Raw genomic sequence first — 21,468 nt, 5'->3', positions numbered from 1 at the left:
AATTCCCCTTTGACTTTCTAGCAGCTACTCTTAATCTTGGATAACATTTTTTTTTACAGTCTGTCCCCACTGACATTTACAGCTACGCCTGAGATGAGTAAATTGATACTAAGGTAGGTAAAACTTGCTGAACATCAAATGTTTTTTTACTGGAAATGATAGCTGGTTTCTGCAGCTTATCTATCTGATTTCTTTATTTCACTTTTTTTTCTAGTCAACTTTAGGTCTCATCTGCGTGGAAACAACAAGGGGAAACCAGGGCTTAGCTCTCAGTCTCAGCAAAACCTTTTTCAGAAGCTCCCATAAATGTCCTCTTAAAATGAAGGAATAGCAAACCTGTAAGCTGGGAAGTAAATCCTGAATCTCTCCCCAAGCTGCCTGCCTGTGTTAGGATCACTTATAGTTCAGTTTTATTTTTCTGTTAATTCCTTGGCAGATGATTCTAACACAAATCAATAAAAATAAAAAAATAAATCCAACATGTTAGAAGATGGTTCATCTCTGTAGATGAAACAACCACCTCCACCTTCTGTTTTGAATAAATTCAGATTTCAACTGCAGTGGCCTGGCATATTTCCAGTTTACAGTTATTCTATTCCACTTACCTGAAATTCTCCCTTTCATGCAACTCTGATGAAATGTTTGTCATCTCTCAACTGCCTGCAAGGGTTGCAAAGTGCTTCATGAGCAAGAGTGCTTACGTAGGGACAAATAAAGTGATTTCTTTATAGGTAGTGATAAAATTTTCAAGAGCATCCTCCACAGGCACAAATATGTTTCTCTGGAAAAAACATGGAATTTCTACAGATTCCAGTGAGAGCTGAATTAAGCAGACATGGGTTCTTTTATACATCCCAGTTCTCCCATAGCATATTCTGTATTGAAACATTGAAGCCATTTACATAAAAGCTTGGCTGGAAAGACAAAATTTAAGCACAAGAATAAAAATTAAGATGGAATCCTCAAAGTTCGTATTTAATTAAATCAAATCAAATCAATGAGGGTATATGATAAAGGAAATTTTATTTCCACCATGATGGTTTGTTTCTAGTTTCCTTTGATGCCACATTTTGCCTAAAGTTCTTCTGGAAGAGAAGTTGCTTTAAGTGTCCTGTGAAAGTAAAGGAGCAGAGAAGTGAAGTTAAAAATGCTCCCTGTATTTCAAGTAGAGTTTCAGTACAGCTGTTTGGCAAGCCCTGTATATTCTGCTTTTCATTTCAAGGCTCAGACGCTGCTTTTGTAAGCTTATCTCCTCCACTGCTCCAAAACAGCAGCAAACCCCAACACCTTCCCATCCAGATACAATGCACTACTAACTGAATCCAGCCCAGAAGCTCCTGTGAGATGTCTGTGTCTTCTGCATGTGCTAATCTCTGGTGAGGAGATGGAAAGTGGAAGACACATTCCTCTTTATTCCAGCAGCAATTTAATGACCAGAAGAGGTTTCTTAACCCTGTACCCACAGGTTGTTTTAATTTTTTTTTTTTTTTTTGCATTATTCAGGTGCTTTGCAATCCTACAACAAAGTAAGAAATGTCATAAATATGAAGTGACACCCCATAAAACCATATTTTTTTAGAGTGGCAGTTTGGGATCATGTTCATGGTTTGTTTTCCAGTAGGACAGTGGCAAGAGGAACTGATGCTCAATTAAAAGTAAGAGTAAGAAATTAAGTAACTGCAAGTATCCTATTTATCAAAATACTAAGGACCTTCTGCAGATAGAAGAAAAAACCCAAAACTGTTCTCCAAATGATGTAAGAAGCTGACAAATAAAAAGAGGTTCATTAATCATTGTGGTCTACCCCATTTAATGGGAAGAAGCCTGGGGGCTTTGCTAACGCATGAAACTGGAACTCAAAGGTGACATATTTTTCAGTTTTTGTGGATGGATCCTGGTTTATTTTGGAGGATGGGGTTGCAGTCATAAATTCTTCAACAACACCTTGCTTCTGTTGTGAAGCAATATCTAAAATAGGAAGCACACCAAAAGGCAAAAAAAAAAAAATGTATTTTTAAAATTAGATATCCTATCTAATAAAAGGCAGAACTTTTATGATATTCATAGCTGCAGGTTGCCCTGATTTTCAGTTCAGATACAATTAACAGTTTCATTTCACCTAATTCTTTTTCCTCATAAGTGAATATCTGAACCGCACACTGGAAAAAAGCAACTGCGGACCACTTCGATAAACCCAGTTGCAAGGGCTGATACAAAAAAAAAAAAAAAAAAAGAGAAAAGCCTTGCTTTGTCCTGTTTTTTTTTAACAGAATATTTTTTAGAAACCCAGGAAACCTTCAAACACCTAAAGCCCTCCATCAAATAGGATTTACACACCTTCTTTCCAAACTCCCTCGTGCAAGACTGTTGGAACGGTTACCCAGGGCTTTGCAGAACAGAGACCTTTGGCATCTACCCTGCCTGCATGGTGCTACCGGCCCCTATCCCACATATACCCACACCCAATCATTCTTCCCACTCTGAACCCAAAAGCAATAGAAAACCTGAGCCCTTGGTCGCAGTTCAATGGCTGGCACTGGTGCTATCTGGCAGCACTGCTCCTCTAATGGGTAGAAGCCAAGCAAATATGTATTTAACGGGAATTATGAAAATCGAAAAAGTGCAAGGCCCAAGTTTTTGAAAAACACATTCTTCCTCCACATCAAAGAGCTCATTGATTTGTTGCTGAAGTCATGACCAAAGTGGTGCTAAGAGGGTGAAAAGGGGAGAAAAGATCAAATCTAATCTTTGGAGCTGTGTCAAGCAAGTACCCTATGGCCCATCCGAAGCTGATCATGAGACAAGTCCTGAATGTAAATATTATTTAATATGCCTGGCAAATGTTAGGAATCTGTCTGAGCATATTCTTCAAGTGAGAAATAGCTCTCCTTTTCCTTTGCTCCCTTTTCTGTGTCCTTGAACTTTGTATCCCTTGAAATCCCAAGTAACTATTCACATTAATAAAGTGTTAAGGTGTTTGACCAAGATTGGCTCTGCTGATTTCAGCACTTAAAAAGGGAAACCGCTCTGTTGTTTTAACCACTTCAACACTCACCATCTCAGTTTATTTTCTTATCCTCTTTAACTTCTGTTAAAATCAAACAGGAAGCAATTAAGGTGAGCTTACTACAAAGCAGCCCTCAAAGTACATGGCTATGTCCCTAGTGCAGAATGAAGGTCATGCCCTGAAAATGTAATTATATGTATGTGGAAGGAATGCAGAGCCTGCATACTGGGGTGATCAGTGAGAAAGTACACCACTCCAGCTTTACTTTCAGCAGGCAGATGACCATGACCAACACAGCCATTGCTACCACACCTGCATGGAGGACTTGGTGGCAAGGCAAGTTGGATTGACAGGGCACATTAGACCAACAATTTTTTTCACTTGAATTAGAGATGGAGTGGGAGCAAGAAACTAGTCCCTACTAAGCTGCAAAACTATCACCATTTCCCCTCATCCAACCCCCCTTTAACTTCAGTCAGGTCACTGCCAGAATGACAGAAAAAGGAATGTCATGAACACAGACATCTAATGACAACAGTGGGAGACAAAGCGAAGTCTTTACACAGGATTTAGCTAATTATATTTTGGGCAAATATTTATTTATCTAAAAACAAAATAAAAATCATTTGTAAAAGGAAAAAAGTACTTAAATAAAAAACAAAATTGTGAAATGTTATGGCACAGAAGTTCAAGACAAGTATAAATCCAGTTGCCACAACTGTTGCGTATTAATGTTGCACATTTTTCTATAAAGGCTTTATTAAAGGTATTTACATGGCAATATGATGTGTAAATATATACAGCAAACTGGGGACAACTTTTTTCTTTTGGATTCTCATATGAAAAAATGCCTTAAATACAAAATTTTAAAAGAAAAAAAATTGAACAGTTCATCCCCAAGCATGAACAATGTCCCATCATCCCTTATGTCCAAAGTATCAATTATGAGGCAGTTTTGAGGTTCTGGCCAAACCCTTGGGAGATTCAGCCAAGGTTGTGTAGTCTCAAGTTAAATCGCACAGCATGCAGTTGCAATAGTTCCATACTCGATGGACTGTGTAGTTCATGAGAGATACGAGAATCATTAATATTTTATCATAGTTTCAGTCTAGTTTGCATTATACTAAGTGATGCTCAAGAGTTCCTATGCACAACAGTTCCTTAGCTGCTCAAGTTTGTGTTTCAACTGTTCTCTCCTCCGCCTCAACTGCTCTTTCTCTGCAATCAGTCTGTGTTCCTCTGACTGGATGGAAAGAACGTACTCTGTCGCTTTTTTCAGGATGACAACCTTGGGAGCCTTTTCATTGTTGGCCACCTCGGGTATCTCGTCACGCAAGGCAAAGAAACTCAACTTCAGCTCATTTCTCCTCTGGCGCTCCAAGACATTGTGGGTTCGCCTCTTGTCGTTCTCTTCCGAATCTGACGTGCCTGACGTGCGCGGACTGGAGCATTTTCGGTTGTTGCTGATCTGTTTGAGAACTCTGCCACTGTCCAACCTTAGCCTTTTTGCAGCTGGGTATTCAACCTTGGTGGAGGGAGGAGCGGCATAATTGTGCTGATGGATGTTGACGTGACACCGTTTGAGAACCAGCGGGCTTTGGTGGGGCTTACTGTGCTCTTCTGATGTTTCTGTGCTGCTGGACTCTGTGCTAGATTCATATTCATTTGCTTCAGCTAATGTAACAACATCGATTTCCTCATCTTCCTCTTGTTCTTCTTCTGCCATTAAAAAAAATTAAATTAATAACTTGTATACAGGCACTCTCAAGGCTACTGCATGTAAAGGGAAGGCTATTCTGAGTTGCACAATGAGGAGCCCAATGACAAACCCTTCTTAAATCTATTTCATGATGCTGGACACAGCTTTCCCCAAGAGCCTTCCCTTTAAGGAAGCAAAGCTTCAAGTGCAATAGGACACATGGACTGCAGTCCAAACCCCGGCTCCGTGATTTCAAAAAGTTGTAATGATCTTGCGTAATGTCGAGTGCATGAAAGATAGTAGGAAAGTTTAACCTCGGTTGTCAGCAGTACAGCGCAATAAAGCTCCCAGACTCAAGCTGCCCTTAATTATGGATTTAGAAGGCTTTGGCCACGCCTTAAAAGAAAGCTTACTTAACACACATGGGTATTCAAGAGACATTTTCTGAATCTCTCTTGATCTGTTAATTTGTGGAAAATAGGAAGGAGTTTTGGAAAAAGAAAAAAAAAAGAAAACGAGTTTAAAAAGAGGAAAAAAGGAAGGCTGTAGCGCTTTGGGTAGAAACTCACTTTCAAACCAGATTTACGAGGGAGCGGAACCCGCTGTCACATACCTAAGGAAGCATTTCTAAAACTTTCCCAGCCCCATTCACTCCCCTGCAGTCACTTTCACTAGCACCTCCTTGACTGCACATTCTCCCCGCGGCTCTCGGGTTGGAGTTAACTCCTTCCCGGCCCACGGGTGAAACCGGGAGCCAGCCTTATCGGGACCCCATGATGAAAGTTAATCCCTCCTACACTCTCTTTATATTTTTCCTCCACTTTTCACTCCCTTATTCCCCGGAGGATAAACTGGGCTGGTTTTCCAGGAAATAAGCTGGCTAGGACTCCCCGTGCCTCGCAAACGTGGCATTTAAAAAAAAAAAAAAATCGCACGCGGGGAGGGGGGCAAAAGGGGGCTGAGAAGGGAGGCGGGGGTGTGCTGCCTTCCAGCTGCGCCCCGGGAGCCCCTGGCGCCGCGCGGGTTCCCACGCCCTCCCGGAGCACGCGTGGGTCCCACTCACCCGAGTCGCTGCTGGTCGTGGGCGGCGTGTCGTCGCCCAGCAGGGACGCGGGGCTGGCGCCGGGCGGAGCGGCCCGCGGGGCCCGCTCGCTCAGCGGGTAGGGAAAGACCACCGAAGGGTCGATGCAGTCGGCGGCGGCGGCGCCCAGGTCGTGCAGGTAGAGGCTGGCGGAGGCGGCGGGGGACGCGGCCAGCCCGGGCGGCGGTGCCGGCGGCGCGGCGGGCGGCGGTCCGGGGCGGGCGGCGGGGCCCCCCTCTCGGCGCGCTGCCTGGTAGGACGCCAGCTTCTCCGAGACCACCTTCTCCAGCTTGGCGGCGGCGGAAAAGCCGCTCCACATGCAGTCCTGGATAATGATGGACTTGACGGTCTCGTCGTCCGGGTCGCAGATGAAGCTCTGGTTGACCATGTCCCCTCCGAGGAGCTCGGTCACAATCTCCAGCTGGTCAGCGGTGGAGGGGAAGCAGGAGGCGGCAGCCAGGCTGGAGCGGCGGCTGGGGGAGAGGGGCGGCGTGGGCAGCAGCTCAAACTTCTTCCATATGTCCTCGGACGGGGCGGGGGGCTGCAGCTCGCTGCCCCGCTGCTGCGCCGCCAGGTAGAAGTTCTCTTCCTCCTCCTCGAAGTAGAAGTAGGGCTGCACGGAGTCGTAATCGTAGTCGTAGTTCTTGCTGGAGAAGCCGGCGCTGAGCGGCATCGCGGCGGCTGGTGCCTGCGGGAGGGAGGGGGAGAGGGGCACCGGGTGAGCCGTGGGGGTCAGCTTCCCCCGGCTTCGGTGCAGCTACCGGCCCCCCGGCGCGCAGCGCTCCCTCCCGGCTCCGCACACCGTGCCGGCAGGGAAATGCGCAGTCGCGTTTTAAAAAAAATTACAATAATTACAGTAATAATAATTAAAAAAAAATCCTACGATCCTCCTTCACCCCGTTCTAAGCGCGGCGGAACAATCGGGAGGAGCGACCTGATGCACCGAGGGGTCGATTGTCAGCTCCCGGACCACCCTCCCCGCTCCCTCGGAGGGGCTGCGGCAGCCCGGCCGCCCGGCTCGGCTGGGCTCAGCTCAGCTCCCTGCCGCTGCCGCTCACATGGGGCACAGAGCTCCTTCCCTCCCGGGACCCCAGAGCCATCCCTATCCCGCGTCCCGAAGGGGTGCCGAGCGCCCGGCGGCTTCCAGCCGGTCAGCCACCCACCTGGGCGTGCTGGCACTGCGCGGGGACAAGCAGCGACCTTGGCAAACTTTGCCAAATCTTGTCATATATATATATGTGTATATATATATATATATATATGTGTATATATATATATGTGTGTGTATATATATATCCGCATATATATATATGTGCATATAAGCAATATATGTAGCAATCATACCCTGCCCGCGCTTACGCGAGAAGCAAATGCTCCCCTCCCCCCCAAAAAAATTAAATTAAAATCCGAGCGCAAGAAAAAGGATGGGAACGCCGGAGCCCCAGCAGAGGAGAGCGTTCGTCGGGAGGGACCGTCGGTATCCACGTCCGCGGAGCACAGCCCCGCCAGCAGCCGGGGTGTCACCAGCCCGTGTCAATCCAAACGCCACAACCGCGGGAATCGAGTGATGGGAATCGAAGAGCCCCGCAACTCACCGGCTTCTCCAACGCGCCAGCTGCGAGACGTAGCGAGGCGATTATTGCAGGCGGTGAGGAAACAACGAAGGGAAAATGGATAGATGATGAAAAGAACCGCCAGAAAGGACGGGGGGAAAATTTAAAAAAAAAAAAAAAATAGACAAAACGCTGGGAGAATGTAGGTCTCTTCCTCCCACTACGGTTAGATAAACCCCACGGAGCGGCGGAGCAGCCGCCTCCCGGCGCGGTCGGTCGCTGCTCCGGGTCGGCGCGGCGCGCTGGCCGGTACAATAGAAGTTTAGTTGCTTTCCTCCTTTAAAGCGCCGGCGAGGGGCGGGGGGAGCGGGGACGGGGGCGGGGGCAGCACCGCGGGGCCCCGCCGCTCCCGCCCGCCTCCGGCAGCGCGCACGCTCCGCTCTCCGGCCGCGGGAGGGCGCGCTGCGAGGGGCGGCCGCGCCGCTGCGCGCCCCCTCCGCTCCTCGGTGCGCGGAGACCCGCGGCCGCGCTTTGCCCCCGCCTCCGCCGGCCGGGAGCGAGAGAGGGAGCTGCGCCGGCAGAAGCGATGCCGCGCTCCGCGGCCCTTTTAATTTATTTTACTATTTTTTTGTTGTTGTCTTTTACTACGAGCCGCGCACGGAGAGGTCGGAAGTAAACATAGTAAGAAAAAAAAAAAAATAAAAAGAAATTACTAGCAGGGATTAAAGGCAGCTCCTCGCCGCTCCCCTCCTCCCGCTGGCGTTCTCGCAAGGGAGAGCGCGGTAACCCCGGTGGCGGCGGCGGGGAAGGGGCTTCACCCGCCCCTCGCTCCCTTCGGCGAGGCTCCGGCACCTTGGGGCGAGCTGGTCCCGCAGAGCGGTGGCCGAGGGGCAGCGGGGGAGGCGCGGGCTGCCGGCACAAAGGAGCGTGTGTAGCTGGGGCACCCCCCAACCCGGTGGCAGCTTGATTATCCCGCCTCTGCCGGCGTCTGCAGAGGATTAAACCGGGAGGGGGCGGAGGCAGAGCCCCACGGGGGTCACCTTGCAGCCAGTCTCCCTTTGGCGGTCCCCGCGTGTGCCCCCGCCCCGGCTTGTGCCGCCCCCACTCTGACCACCTCCTCTCGCCCCGTGATGACCTCCCTCCTTTCGGTCATCCCCGAGGGACGCGGAGCTGTTGCGGCTGCAAAACTGCGACGGGGCGCTCCCTCCTACTCCCGTTCCCCATCGCGGCGGGTCCCGCGGGGACCCCGTCTCCGACGAACCTTCAGCTGCCGGTGACCCTCCTGGGCGTCCCCGACCCCCTCCCGCAGCTCCCGCACCTGCTATTCTCCCATCCCCCGGGGCAGCCACCAGCCTGCAACGAGCTACGCCCCGCGCATCCTGCCACCACATCCCCACGCTGGCCTCCGCACCCGCGGGAGGTGGAAGGACACCTCGGTGTGCCCCCCTAAACGCTTCCAGGCGGCTCTCCCGTTCCCACCGCGGGCGGCCCGCTGGGATGTTCTGTGCCTACATGTGTATTTATTCCCCTCTTCCCAGCGTTTTGCTAAGCGCACGCGAGCACAAGCCCTCGGGGCTGCGATGCGGGGCGCCCCCGGGCGCAGGGACCCCGCTCCGTGCGGCGGGGGCCGGGGGCGGCTCCGCGTTCCCACGGCGGCCGCGCCGCTTCCGCGGGGCCAGCGCGCCCCCTCCCGGCCGCCCGCGGGCCAGCGCGCCCCCGCCGCGACACCCGGGCAGCCGCGACCCCCGCGCCCTGCGCTGCGCCGCCGCCCTGCCAAAAACAAAACCGAGCCGATCCAAAACAAACCAGGCCAGACTAAACACCCCCCCACACACACACACTCATTTTGCTGTTTCCGATGGTGTCTGATGTAGAGCGTTTCGCCAAGCAGAGTGTGTGCAAACATCACAGTCCTCATGGAGCAAAGGGTCAAAAGGACCATCTTCTGTCCTGTGTCCTGTTGATTAAAAGAAGGACAGTTTTATGCAGAGAGCATGACAAAACAAGAGCTGTGGCATAGGCATGCTTCACCTACTGACATTTCCAGAATGGGATATCCATACCTTTGCTCAGCAATGGCTTAAAATACGTTGTGCTATTTTTAAATATTATCCCACTCTGCCCATAGCAAACCTTCCTTCTGTAAATGGAAGTACCATGACTAAAGGCAGGCCAGAAAGGTGCAAGATCCAAATTACTCTAGTTACGACTAGTGTAAAATGCAATATAGGCACCTGTCTATTTAGGAATAGCATTCGTTTCGCCAGATACACAATAAATGTCCTCAAAATTGTAAAAGCCGTTAAAGGTCAGATGGAACTGGTAATAAGTGAAATATTTTGAAATTACTCCAGTACAGATAGGGTTGAAAATCACGATCCCATTCATGGTTGCAAGAGAATCACAGACAGAGCAATTAACTGTAATATCACAAAGGGTTATGACTTAAAGTGGGGAGGAATAAGTAACATGAGCAGATGGACTCTTAAAATACCCTGTGTTCACAAAAATGGGAAAACAGGAAGGGAAGACTGGGAGAAATGTGCCATTGAAACAATACAGCCTTCAGAGGAAACAGTCTTTAAAATATTCTACATGATTTCTCCAGGCTTGTGCAGAATGTGAGTTCACTTTTTGTTGATGAGCCAACTCTGAGGTGCACCAGCATGGATCTTATGAGGCAGTTTTAGTGTAGATGAAAAAAAAAGATATTTTGCTCTTTCTTATGTTCAACCCCAGATTAAAATGAACAGAGGCAGGGTGTGAAGTCAGTAAGTACCAATTTCCAGTAAAATGGCCCTTTTGACAAAATAGCTGTTACACAGAAAGAATAAATGCACAAGTATAACATGAAAATGACAGTGACAGCAGAGTCAATGTGATTGTTTTTACAAGAAAGGGTTTAGTGATCAGTAGGAAATGGAAGAGGACTGAGCTGGGACCCCAGGTGGGATGTATGTGTGATACACCCACAGGGTGGGAACTTGTGAGAAGCAGAAATGAAAGCAAAACGTGAAAGAGAAGTAGAGGTGGTGGGAAAAGCTCTTGCACTCCCCTGTCTGGAAACCCCTGAAACATAATGTGCTGTGTGCCTGTGCCACCTACTGCATGTTTTGTTCTCAGGAGACATCTGCAATTTCTTTTTCAGAGGACAATAAGCTGGCTAATAGTCACAGGGTCACCATGAACACTGTACTGGGTCCAGCTTTGGGGCCTCCAACATAAGAAAAAACATGGACCAGCCAAAGTGAGTCCAGAGGAGGTCGTGAAGATGATCAGAGGCTGGAGCACCTCTGCTGTGAGGAAAGGCTGAAAGAATTTCTCCAGTTCAGCCTGGAGAAGAGAACTTAAAACATCTTCCAGTAACTAACAAGGGCCTATGAGAAAGCAGGAGAGGGACTTTTGACAAGGGGATGTAGAGATAAGATGAGGGTAAACAGCTTTAAACTGAGAGTAGGTCTAGATTAGCGATCAGGAGGAAATTCTTCACTTTGAGTGCGGTGAGACACTGCAACAGGTTGCTCAGAGAAGTTGCAGCTGCCTTATCCCTGGAAGTGTTCAAGTTCAGATTGGCTGGAGCTTTGAAAAACTTGGTCTCATGAAATGTGTCCCTTCCCGTGGCAGGGGATTGGGACTAAATGATCCTTAAGGTCCCTTCCAACCCAAACCATTCCAAGTGTCTATGAACTCATAGCTATCTTCAGAAAATTTCTGCTGAAAGTTTCACTCGACCTCTCTACAGCTTTGCAGGTTTCTGGCCTTTCACAAGTGAGAAACAGGAAAGCACTAACTACCTACTAATTAGTCTTGGAAAGTCCTAAGTCCTTGAATTAGTGATATACCCAAACAAATGTGGTCAGTGCGGTCAGAGACACTAAAATAGGCTAGCACACTTTCACTGGTAGCATCTGTGCAGAGAATCATGTCCCCACTGCTACCCCAAAAGACCCCAGTCTGAAAAGCAGAGACATACGACAGCGTCGAGGAGAGTCAGATTTGCCTTATTACTATGAAAGCCAGAAAATAAATTAGTTACTTTTTCATCTCTTTCAGCAGCTGTAATTTCTTTAACAATAGGAGGTGAGATATGTGTAGGCAGAAGCTGACAGTGTTTCTGCAAGCTGCACAGCACTGACTAAATTAATAACATCTTCCTATCCCCCTCCTCCAGGCTCAGAGAGACTCATATGCTGTGCTAATGAGTACTTTCTCAGTGGACTCCCCCAGCACAGGGGAGAAATGCAGACATCTGGGAGGGCCACTGTCCTCGTCTGTTTACTGTGGTGAAAAACAGAGACTGAAATACACCTCCTGTGGAAGATGGGCAGGACCCACCACTGCAGTTTCCACCCAGCTAGATCAGTATAGCAGCCATGGTCCATGAGTCTTCAGAATGACCGTCAAATATGCAGGAGAAATCAGTGGGTTTTATGGCTGATGTGTTATCAGTAAATATGAGTAAGAGAATCACAACAGTATCATAAAATAAAATAAAATATAAAATGAAATCTAAAAAGTGAAATGAAATGAAATTACATGACATGAAATAAAATGAAATGAAATAAAATGAAATGAAATGAAATAAAATAAAATAAAATAAAATAAATAAAACATGCTAGTTTTAAACCAGAGGTAGCGCATATCACACATATCACATACTTAGGTCTTGTCTGCTGTTGGAAGCCAAGGCTGTTTTTAGCCTCACCCTGTGGATGTCCATCTTCAGGCAGAGATGTCATGGGGTCAGTGAAAGTGGTATCTAGTGCAATTTATTTATTCGACTCTTCCTCATCCTCTCAGCTATGTGCCCTAGAGTGTTTGCAGCAAACATGGCAGCTTCTTCCTCGGCATCGTGCCAGCCTGTGATCCTCACTCTGGAAAAACTCAAGCTGTTCATTACCAACAGGAAAAGGGAAATGTAGAGAAGGAAACTGATGAAAACTGAATGGGTAGAGCACTGAAAGTGTTACACTGCTATTAAATTACTCTCTCTCGAACCACACTGAGTACCAGCTCCCTCATGTAAATCCATGGAAGTCCCAGAAAAGGAAGTCTTGTCATCAAGAGAATCAGGAAGAACTTGAAGTGTTCTTCTGCCTTGTGCAAACCAAAAGAGATTCAAAATAATACTTCCCATGATCCAGAGTTAAGACTTTTTTTTTTTTTTAATTTTATTTTTATTTGTATTTATTGCTAAAACCAAACACTTTAGATTTTAATTTTTCAATCTGGGAGTGCATGTGAAACAGGACTTTTTATTATTTGTAATTGCTAAAACCAAATATTTCAGATGCTGATTTTTAAACTGACTGCATATGAAATCAAGTCTTCAGTGAAACAGAAGTATTAGCAATTTTTAAAGGGGGTCTGCCATTAGGCACATAAGTATTGATACATATTTGTCTTGCTTTGTCCTATTGTCTGGGATCATGAAATTGAAGAAGACATCAGACTGAAAGACATTAACTAACATTTTTGAATACGGAGAATAAAAGCCTTTACACCAGTTTTGGTCTTTCCATGGTGTGCAGCCTTTACCTTTTTTTGCTTTGGGGCAAAATTGCCACAGCTGTTAATTTAACTTGCTTACAGACAGTTTAACTTTGCAGTTCTTTCAAACCATCACAGTACCGTTGGTATCAAATTTTAGTTTGTTTTCAAACAGGGCAGCCCTTGATGAGTTTATTCCCTGATTATGTAAAATGAAACTATTTATCTGTGTATACAACTAACTTAAAATCACAAATAAACTTTTTTTTTTTTTTTTGCTAGCTGTATTTATTGCTCAAATGCACTACCTGTAAACTGATCTAAATCCCACAGAAACAACGCCAGAAATACAAGCAGTTTGAGTTAACCTTCCTGCACGAATTTTGACATGGATAACTGGAAGGCACCAAGTTAACACCAGTAGTTTTGGCATTCCTTGATAGAAGAGAATTTTGTTCAGCTGTGGATTAAGGATGAATTACAGGAAATCTGCACTGATTTAGGTGTGTGATAAATGAGATGATTTTCAAGGTCCCTGTGAAAGATAAACAGTTATTTTTGAAAGGCTGGGTAATTTAAATTTCTCTTCAAAAAGAAAAAGCAGAGCTGTTTCAGAACAATCAGTCCCAAAGGCCAGTCACACATCCCTGGCCTCTGCATTCTCTGAATTGTATGCTGCAGTTATCAGATTGTCAAGGCATCCCAGCTCTGCTTGATTAAGTTCTCTTTAAAGTATTGCGGTCATTTGCAACTACTTAATGATCCTTTTAGGTACCAACGCTGTCAAGCCCTGATCTTTAGAGATGTAATGGCATCAGAGCCTCCCATGCTCCAGCCCTTCAGTATTGGCGCTCCTCCGAACAGGACTCGCTATCACCTGTGAGGCAGCAGGAATGAATTTTCCTGTGCGGAGTCCCGCTCGTCTTGGCCCGACGCTGAGGAGGTTTGTAACACTGCAGCTGGAAAGAAGGATTGGAAGTTATTGTGCGGGTTTCTTATTAATGCTCAAGAAAAATAAACAAACGCTCCTATAGCAACTTCTTGCAGGATTGGTATGAAAGCAGAGGAGCAAAGAGCTCACTGTCATTCTTGCCACACATCCTGTGGGGGCACAGCTCCAGAAACATCTGAGTGCATCAGATATTATCTGGAGGAAGGAATGTGTCAGCTGACAGCAAGGCTGGAAACTATTGAAACAATTGTCAGCTGGGCCATTCTTAATAGCTTTCTCTTGTCTCTTTGAGAATTAATATTCAACAATCCTGTCCCATCTACAAACAGGTGAGGGCAAAGGACCCTTCCAGGAATTATGCACCTGGTTACTTTAGAGATGAGGTATCTGATTGCTATCAAATTAACAGGTTCAGCCACAGGAACACATTCCGAGAAAGAAAGTGGCCCTTGAAGGAGAATTTCTAGAAAAGTAGCAATTGTGTGGCCTTTAGAAAACACTGGAGGTTTGGAGGTGTTACTGGTCTTGTTATATCTCATAGGTGGTTGGATCTGAGTCTGTGGGTAGGTGGAAAGGTATATGCAATCTACTTATCTGAGCCAATGCAAAGTCCATGCTTTCTTCAAAGTTCAAGCTTCTGTTGAAGATCATCAGAGCTCCCTTTTCTGGCTCCGTGTTGAGCAAGCTCAGAAATGCTCACAGGTTTTGTTTGTCTTGTTCAGCAGGTGAAACGATGATTTTCTCATTGTCAACCCTTATATTAATCTTGGAGGTCCTGTTTGATTAGGTCTTTATGGGAAGAGGAAGATGAGCTTGTAGCAGTGAGTTTGTTAGTATTTACAATAAACATTCCTGACTTCTGTCCTCTATGGGTTTCTGTTTATCAAGTCATATCTTCTTTTGACCAGTTTATGGAAGAGCACGGTCACATTTACAAACTATCCTGGTGAATAATAATGTTTGGCCTCTGCAATCAGGGGCAAATCCTTTTCGGTGCTATCCCAATGAAGTTTATTTTCCAGCCACACTCAGCCAAAGTGATGTTGATTCCAGCATTGAGCACTTTCTGAGAACATCTCAGGGCATTCACCAATTGCTCAAGTCAGTGTGATGCTGACATCCTTCTCATGAGTAGCACTCTGCACAGAACCTTTCCGAGCAGCTGCTCATCACCCATCGGAGTCCTTAAAGGCATCAGACAGTTTCTAACTTTTCACACCTAAAACCTTTCCATGCATTCAGTTAGAGTCTTCTAATAATGTTACCTGGTTGATAACCCTAATTTATCTCCAGCTTTGTTATGCGGGGAAATTAATTTTGAATTCATTTGGGCATATGTAGCAAAGTGAAGCAAAAGTGTTGCCTTGGCTGGATCAGGGCTTGCACTTTCCAGGTTTCTGGGTCCTAGTTGTCTCAGGTCAGGCACCTAGATATAAGGGACAGCATTGAGAAATATGGGTTAAGCCATCAGTGATGGTCATGTCAGCAGGCTTTGGACATGCAGTGTTACAGCTATGTGCTCCTCTAAGCTCTGTGTATGACTGTTTTAGCATCCCTTTCGTTACTTTTGGTGTAGTTTAGTTCAGCTTTCCAGCAATCAGAGTAAATTCTGAACTGTTTAACTACGCTCAGGCAAGACATCTTTGGGAGATGAAGCTTTCTTATCTGTGGTGGCTGCTGCTGCATTTTGAAATGAGCATAGGAGAGGCAAATACATCCATGAACATTTGCTGCCAGTATGGATTTAAAAGCAAAACACAGTCAGAAAGGCTACCAAAAAACTACTTCACTTGGCTGATAACTCAATTTGTTGATAAGAAAGAGGGAGTGTTTTGTCTCTCTGTATCAGATAAGTGACTTATCACTCCCTGCACTGCTGATGATGAACATGTTCATCTGGCAGATAGTGGCAATAAAGCTGCATCTCCCCTTTGCACTGCAAGACATATGCTGCATCAAATGAAATTAAGGGAAATAGATTTAAATAACTTCTTGGTAAATGCTTTTAAAATCAATTTATAATTAACCTGTGGAACCTCCTGCTGCATTTTGTTAGAAAGGGAAATATCATGCATGAATTGGATGTTTCATGTAAGCAATAATATGGGGAGATAAAAAATGTAAGAAGAAGGGAGAAAGGACATCACAGCTCTGGGCTAGGATTGCCCAATTTAAGAGGTGGTCTGCAATTGAAAGTGAGCCTCTATTTTCTTCCTACACCATCCAAATATAGGTTGTTGTTATGTATAGGTGTACTTCTGATCTTGTTGGCATTTTTTTTCATATTGTGCATATGAAAAAATACAATACAGCATTGGGGCACACCTTTGCCACGAGAGCAGGTGTGTCTGGGATGGAGGCATCTCCTGTTACAGCTGTTTTCTGAGGTGTTTGAAGCACAGGCAGAGCCTAAGTGCACAACTGCTTTTATCTGTTTTGTTGCCCAGGCTGGGGATGCCTCAGCAAGAGGATGTCAGGATGCATTCCAGCACAATGGGTCTGGCTGCCAAGCCAGGCTGTCCTACAGGATCCCAGTGTGGGTGCAGAGCCACCAGTGCCTCGATTTCCACTGCTGAGGGAGGTGAGGCCAAAGAAAGCCTCTGTCTGTTGGTACTCAGCAATGCAAATCTGTGCAGTGGGTTGTGCCCACACATCTGCATTGATCTACTCCTCAAGATTAAGTCTAAGCTTCAGGACACTTGTGTGCTAGTCCAAGCTTTGACCTTGTAGGAGGAATGCTGTTTCACTGGGCTTGTTTCTGCTTGCTTTGGTTAAGTTTGTGGATGGCAGAAACTGGGCTAAATCTCCAAAAATCTCTGTGCACTGTGCATTGATGGGCAATTCCAGGAGACTGCTGAGACCCAGCATATCAAACCCAGCTACCAGGGACTTGGAACCTCAACCCCTAGTGTGAAAACCCCAAAAATTGGTTCAGCCTTGCTACTAATTGTTTTCTCTGCAGGTTGTTTTTGTTTTATTTCCTGACTTCATAGATTCGTGGTGATGCCTTTGTCCAGTCCTTCCTGACAGAGTCAAAATGTCCTACTGATATTCAGACTCTGTCCCTTTCTCAAACGGGAGCCGAGGGTTGCAATTATGACTGCAATGGCCAGAAAAGCTTTGATCAGAAATGGGCTTGAGGAGGAGTGTGCTGAGGGATTAATGTAGAACTGACTTCATCACCAGCTGAGAGTTCTGTGGAGGAGGAATTTAGGTGCTTCTTGCAGCCTCAACAATGCAAAGCAGCCATCATCAACAAGGTGTTCCCCAGAGGATGCTAATCACTCTCCTCCCTCTTGATCAGCAGTTAAGAGTGTCTCTCTTCTTTCTACTTATCACTTAGTCAGGGATGCCAGAGGTATTTCTTAGTAGATAAGATTATTTACACCCCGTCTTAGAAAGGAAAGGAGAGGTTGTCAGTGAGCTACAACCATTATTGTTCCTGTTATCGTTTGCATGGCAAAGGCATTTCACCGTGCTCAGACCCATCCTGAAGGGCCAAGGATGTTGCAGTGGCTGCACTGCCTGCCTCAGCTCTGAAAGGGCTGGAAGAGATGTGCAGCAGAGGTAGGGGAGGGAGGGCCAGAAGGCCGAAGTACATACAGGTGGAGGTCAAAGGAATCTGGGAAGCCCCAGATTTCTCTCACCGATCGTGGCCTGTGTGTTTGGGGAGCAGGGTACATCTCTTCTCCCTGTTCACTTCCATTAGGACTTATCTGCAGATCCAAACCATGTTATACAATGGATGTAGGGTAACCCTCCGATGCCAATATAGCTCCAGTCCAGTTTTAGAGTATTTGTTCATATATTCCTGTTAGAGTAATGGGAAAGGGCACTGAGAGATGCATCTCACTTTTGGTGAGAAGAGAGATAAAAAAATTACAATATGTACTTTAGGACTATCTACTGCTCTACTGCTGCTCCTTATTAAGGACTGGGCTCTTTTTTTGTTGTTGTTGTTTTGTTTGGGTTTTTTTTCTTATTTTCTTTATTTTTTTTAACAGGTGGTTAAAATTGTACAAGTTAGAATTGAGACTACCATGTGCTTCAGAGCACCAAGTTCTGTCTATACGTGTGGTGAGAAGGCTGGATAGGTACATATGCCAGCCCCCACAAACAATGTGCTAATATCTACAGCTACAACATAGTCAGTGCTCTGATATTTAACCAGAAGGTATCTCTGCCTGCAGCTCATGTTCTTCTCAGCTTCCCTTGTTATTCTCTCTGCTAAACAGAGAGAAAATTATATTATGTCTATGAAGCCAAAGGCTGTGTGTGTGTGTGTGCTGTGGAATTTAGTCATGATATTGCTAACTGGAAGGTTCAAGGTCATTGTTATATTCTTACTTCCTTACATTTACATGCTTGGTCATTTTCTCCGGCATTAACTGCAGTTAATGTGGGAGTTGTTGTACTCCCTCCCTCAGAGTTTCAGGAGCTGCTGTCTGCTGAATACTGGGTAGATGAGGTTCTTGAGGAGTCCCGAAACGGAAAATGTCCTGGATTATTTTGTGTGATGAAGATTCCCAACTACCCTTAGCTTTCTTGGGCATGAAAAATGGAAGAATCCATTTGTAGGTCACTCAGTTAAAATGATACTGCGTATGGACTGCAGGTGTGTTACATGTCTGCAATATTATTATTAATACAGATATCAAGCAACTTTAAAACAGCAAGCCTCAGTAACTGGGGTCCCATGGCAGCTCAGACCTTAGACCAAATTCACTTACCTCACTTTGTCCATAGAGATTTTACAGCCTCTTCTGAGATCAGCAGTTGGTGGGGAAGGGCCTGTACCATCAGCTGGGTGGCTCCGTGATGTCTCAGGTACATCAGTACATCTCTGCATTACTGTGTGCAGTGCAGACCTACTTCTACTGCCAAATGGGTTGGTGCTGCTGGAAATCTAAGGGAAGGATCTGGGACAGGAAGAGCGATGGTCTTCTTCAGGTGTGGACTGGTAGTTTGTCTGAGCAGCTTTTGTCCTTGGCACGGTGCTGCCTCTGGTTTGTTATCCTTAGCAGGGCCATTTGCTTGGCAATGCTGGTTGTTACTTACAGGTTTCCTTACACCATCAAAGAGGAGCAGGGAGCAGGGTTTTTGATGGCCACACAAAGACCCTTGAAGAGGTCAGTGATGAGGGTAGATTTTTCAATGTCCCTTCCAACTGCTTTGGGAAACTCAGGACCCTTCCAGACCTGCATATGCACTGATGTTAGTGAGCACACTTGTGTCCCAGGCGTAGCAGTGTGTAGGAGAAGCATGCACAGAGGAAGTTCAGAGCTCAACTTGCCTCCTAGCACCTTGCTGGTGAGGTGAGCCACTTGAGGAAGAGTAGAAGAGACCCTCTTTTCTCCTTTGCCACTTCTCTTTGACCTTGCAGCTATTTCAGAGCCTGTGATATCAGAGTAACTACCTTGCTGCAAACTTAAACTTATCTATCTCACATATACATGAAACTCAGTAATAACCAGCTCATATATTCATTCCTAAAGTGGCTACAGAGAGGTTTGATGTTGCTTAACTCATCCACTATCACTGATCACTTTTTGTTACATCCTTGCCTGAAGGCAATGACTTTGGTCAAGCTAGAAATGCTGGTAGTTTCTGAGCTGCTTCAGTTACTGGACCAAATGACTGTTTGGTGACTTAGAGTTGTGAAAGCAGAGGAAAAAAATCACAGTGACTGTATATTGAAGCAGAAGAGGGAATTCTATGATGGGGAGTCACTTCTATGCTCTTCCTTTCAGCTGCTACATGAGGAAGGGGTGACTCTTCACCAGACTCTCGTGCCAGCTCAGCTACTCCGAACAAGAGGCAAGCCCAGATGCAAACTTTGTGGCTTAGCTCCATGTTAATACATTCCCAAACACTAATTAAGAGTGGTGAATGAAGAGAGAAATGCAGGTTAATGTAGCATGCTGGCAGTTTTGAGACTGCCTGCCAAATGAAAGCTTTGGAGGTGATGCATAAGTAGAGACCAGCAGCCTGCACATGAGTGAGCTGGAGGGTTTGGGCTGGTGTAAATGCTGCTTCCTCTGGAGGGAAGATGAAAAGAGGTTGTAGAGTGCCAGTATCCAAAAGGAGAGTGGGGAGGGAAAAATTTGGGACGTGGGAATAGATAGTCTTCCTGAGGAAGAACGTTGGAGACCCTCTTTGCCTTAGGCAGAGTCTACTGGAAATAAGATGGAACTGCAGGTAGCTGGTAGCTCAGAGACATGCCTGGAGATGTTTGCAAGCTCTGCAAGAATAGTGATGGCATTGTGGGTTCTACTTTTGGTGGGGAGTTAGAGGGGCTCTTAAATTCCCAGACTCTGTGCCGTATTTCCTCTCCCTGAGCAACCCCCTTTGAAGAGAAAGCCCTGTAGACAAGGCTGCATCCCATTTTCACCTACTAGCTCCTGATGTAGGGGCTAAATATGTGGTGGAAGGAGAATTTTCACTCAGAAATGAGCCACTGTGTGATTCCTGCAGGTGGGGGGATGCAGGACTGACCTTGGCAAGTAGGTGAGGGGTTTTTCCTGAGCAGTGAATCAAGAGCTAAAAGCCAACAGTTTTCCTCTTCAGTTCAGCAGGCTTGTGCTGTCATTACTGAGAAATCATAACCAGCTTCATGGCATCAAAATGTACTGCTGGGCAATTACTCTCCATGAGATCTCCTCTCTCCTCCATTCCTTTTTCTACTGGATGCAATACTCCTTTTTTTTAGGTGAATTGAATGGAAGGTTGAAGGACAGCAAAGCAGTGCAAAGAACAGATATTTGGGAGAAGGAGAGAACATGAGGGAACATTACTATTAAAGCGGGAAGGAAAGTAGATCAACTTCAGTGTAAAATATTTACAGTAAAACTGTTGACTTGGAATTTTCTCTTGAATTCCTCCCTCAAACCAAGATTTTGAAGGGTTTCCTGAAGCTCACAAGCCTTAAGGGCAGGTCTGTCATGTTCGGTTTCGACAGCTTGTTTTCAACAACTCTGGTGCAATTTTCAGATTGTTGAGACATTTCCTGGACCAAATGCAAAGGCATCAATGTCCCACCAAGTACCTGCTTGTCTTCTTGCTGTCTATGCTCCCACAGCATTGATATCTGAAATTGTGTTTCGAGGCTGGAGAAGGGACTGTATAGATTGCAAATGGTCCAAATGGATTTTTTATCTCTTACCATGTGGTACATTTGGGGATTTTTTCCATCTGTCCTACTTTTATGAGTTGAATTATTGGAAAGTTTACATCAGAAAGTATTTCCTGAATTAATCTAGTAGTTCCCAAAACTTTGTATTGTTTTCCCACACAGGTACTCCCATCTTGGCATTGGAGGGTGGGGGTTGAAATGTGTCAGTGCTCAGTTAGTTCTATTTTTTCCCTCCCTTTATGGTTTCTCATAGAATTACAGAACAGTTTGACTTGGAAAGGACCTTAAAGATTGTCTCGTTCCAATCCCCCTGCCATGGGCAGGGATGCCATCCACTAGATCAGGTTGCTCAGGGCCCCAGTGAGGCATCCACAACTTCTTTGGACAGCCTGTTCCACTGTCTCACCACCCTCACCTCTGCCTCCAGGGTGACAATGTCAGATGAAGCTAGTTACCAGGCAATGTGATAGTTAGTACTAACACCACTGTAAATTAGTTCTCAGGTCAGCATGTTCCCATATATATATATATATTTTTTTTTTAATATTCTTTAC

The 21,468-nt window shown here is 45.9% G+C and overlaps 1 protein-coding gene across 1 annotated transcript; it reads right to left on the bottom strand.

Moving 5' to 3' along the window:
• Window positions 1-3,575: 3,575 nt before the first annotated feature.
• MYC (MYC proto-oncogene, bHLH transcription factor) lies at window positions 3,576-7,667 on the bottom strand. Its single transcript, XM_038129656.1, has 3 exons — window positions 7,383-7,667; window positions 5,770-6,475; window positions 3,576-4,726 (listed from the first exon to the last, which is right to left on the bottom strand). Exons 2-3 carry the CDS (start codon window positions 6,458-6,460, stop codon window positions 4,152-4,154), a joined length of 1,266 nt encoding a protein of 421 aa, XP_037985584.1. The 5' UTR covers window positions 6,461-6,475; window positions 7,383-7,667; the 3' UTR covers window positions 3,576-4,151.
• Between the last annotated feature and the right edge of the window lie 13,801 nt (window positions 7,668-21,468).

The sequence above is a fragment of the Motacilla alba genome, chromosome 2 (assembly GCF_015832195.1).
Source record: "Motacilla alba alba isolate MOTALB_02 chromosome 2, Motacilla_alba_V1.0_pri, whole genome shotgun sequence".
In the NCBI taxonomy this organism is placed as follows: Eukaryota; Metazoa; Chordata; class Aves; order Passeriformes; family Motacillidae; genus Motacilla; species Motacilla alba.
The sequence above is the reverse complement of the archived record's forward strand: the minus strand, read 5'-3'. Positions and strand labels throughout refer to the sequence as shown.

Bases quoted from the DNA above. Each gene is read 5' to 3' on its own strand.
- MYC (XM_038129656.1), bottom strand. From the start codon at position 6,460: ATGCCGCTCAGCGCCGGCTTCTCCAGCAAGAACTACGACTACGATTAC. The intron at 4,727-5,769 runs GTGAGTGGGACC...TTTTAATGGCAG, and splicing joins CACGACCAGCAGCGACTCGG to AAGAAGAACAAGAGGAAGAT.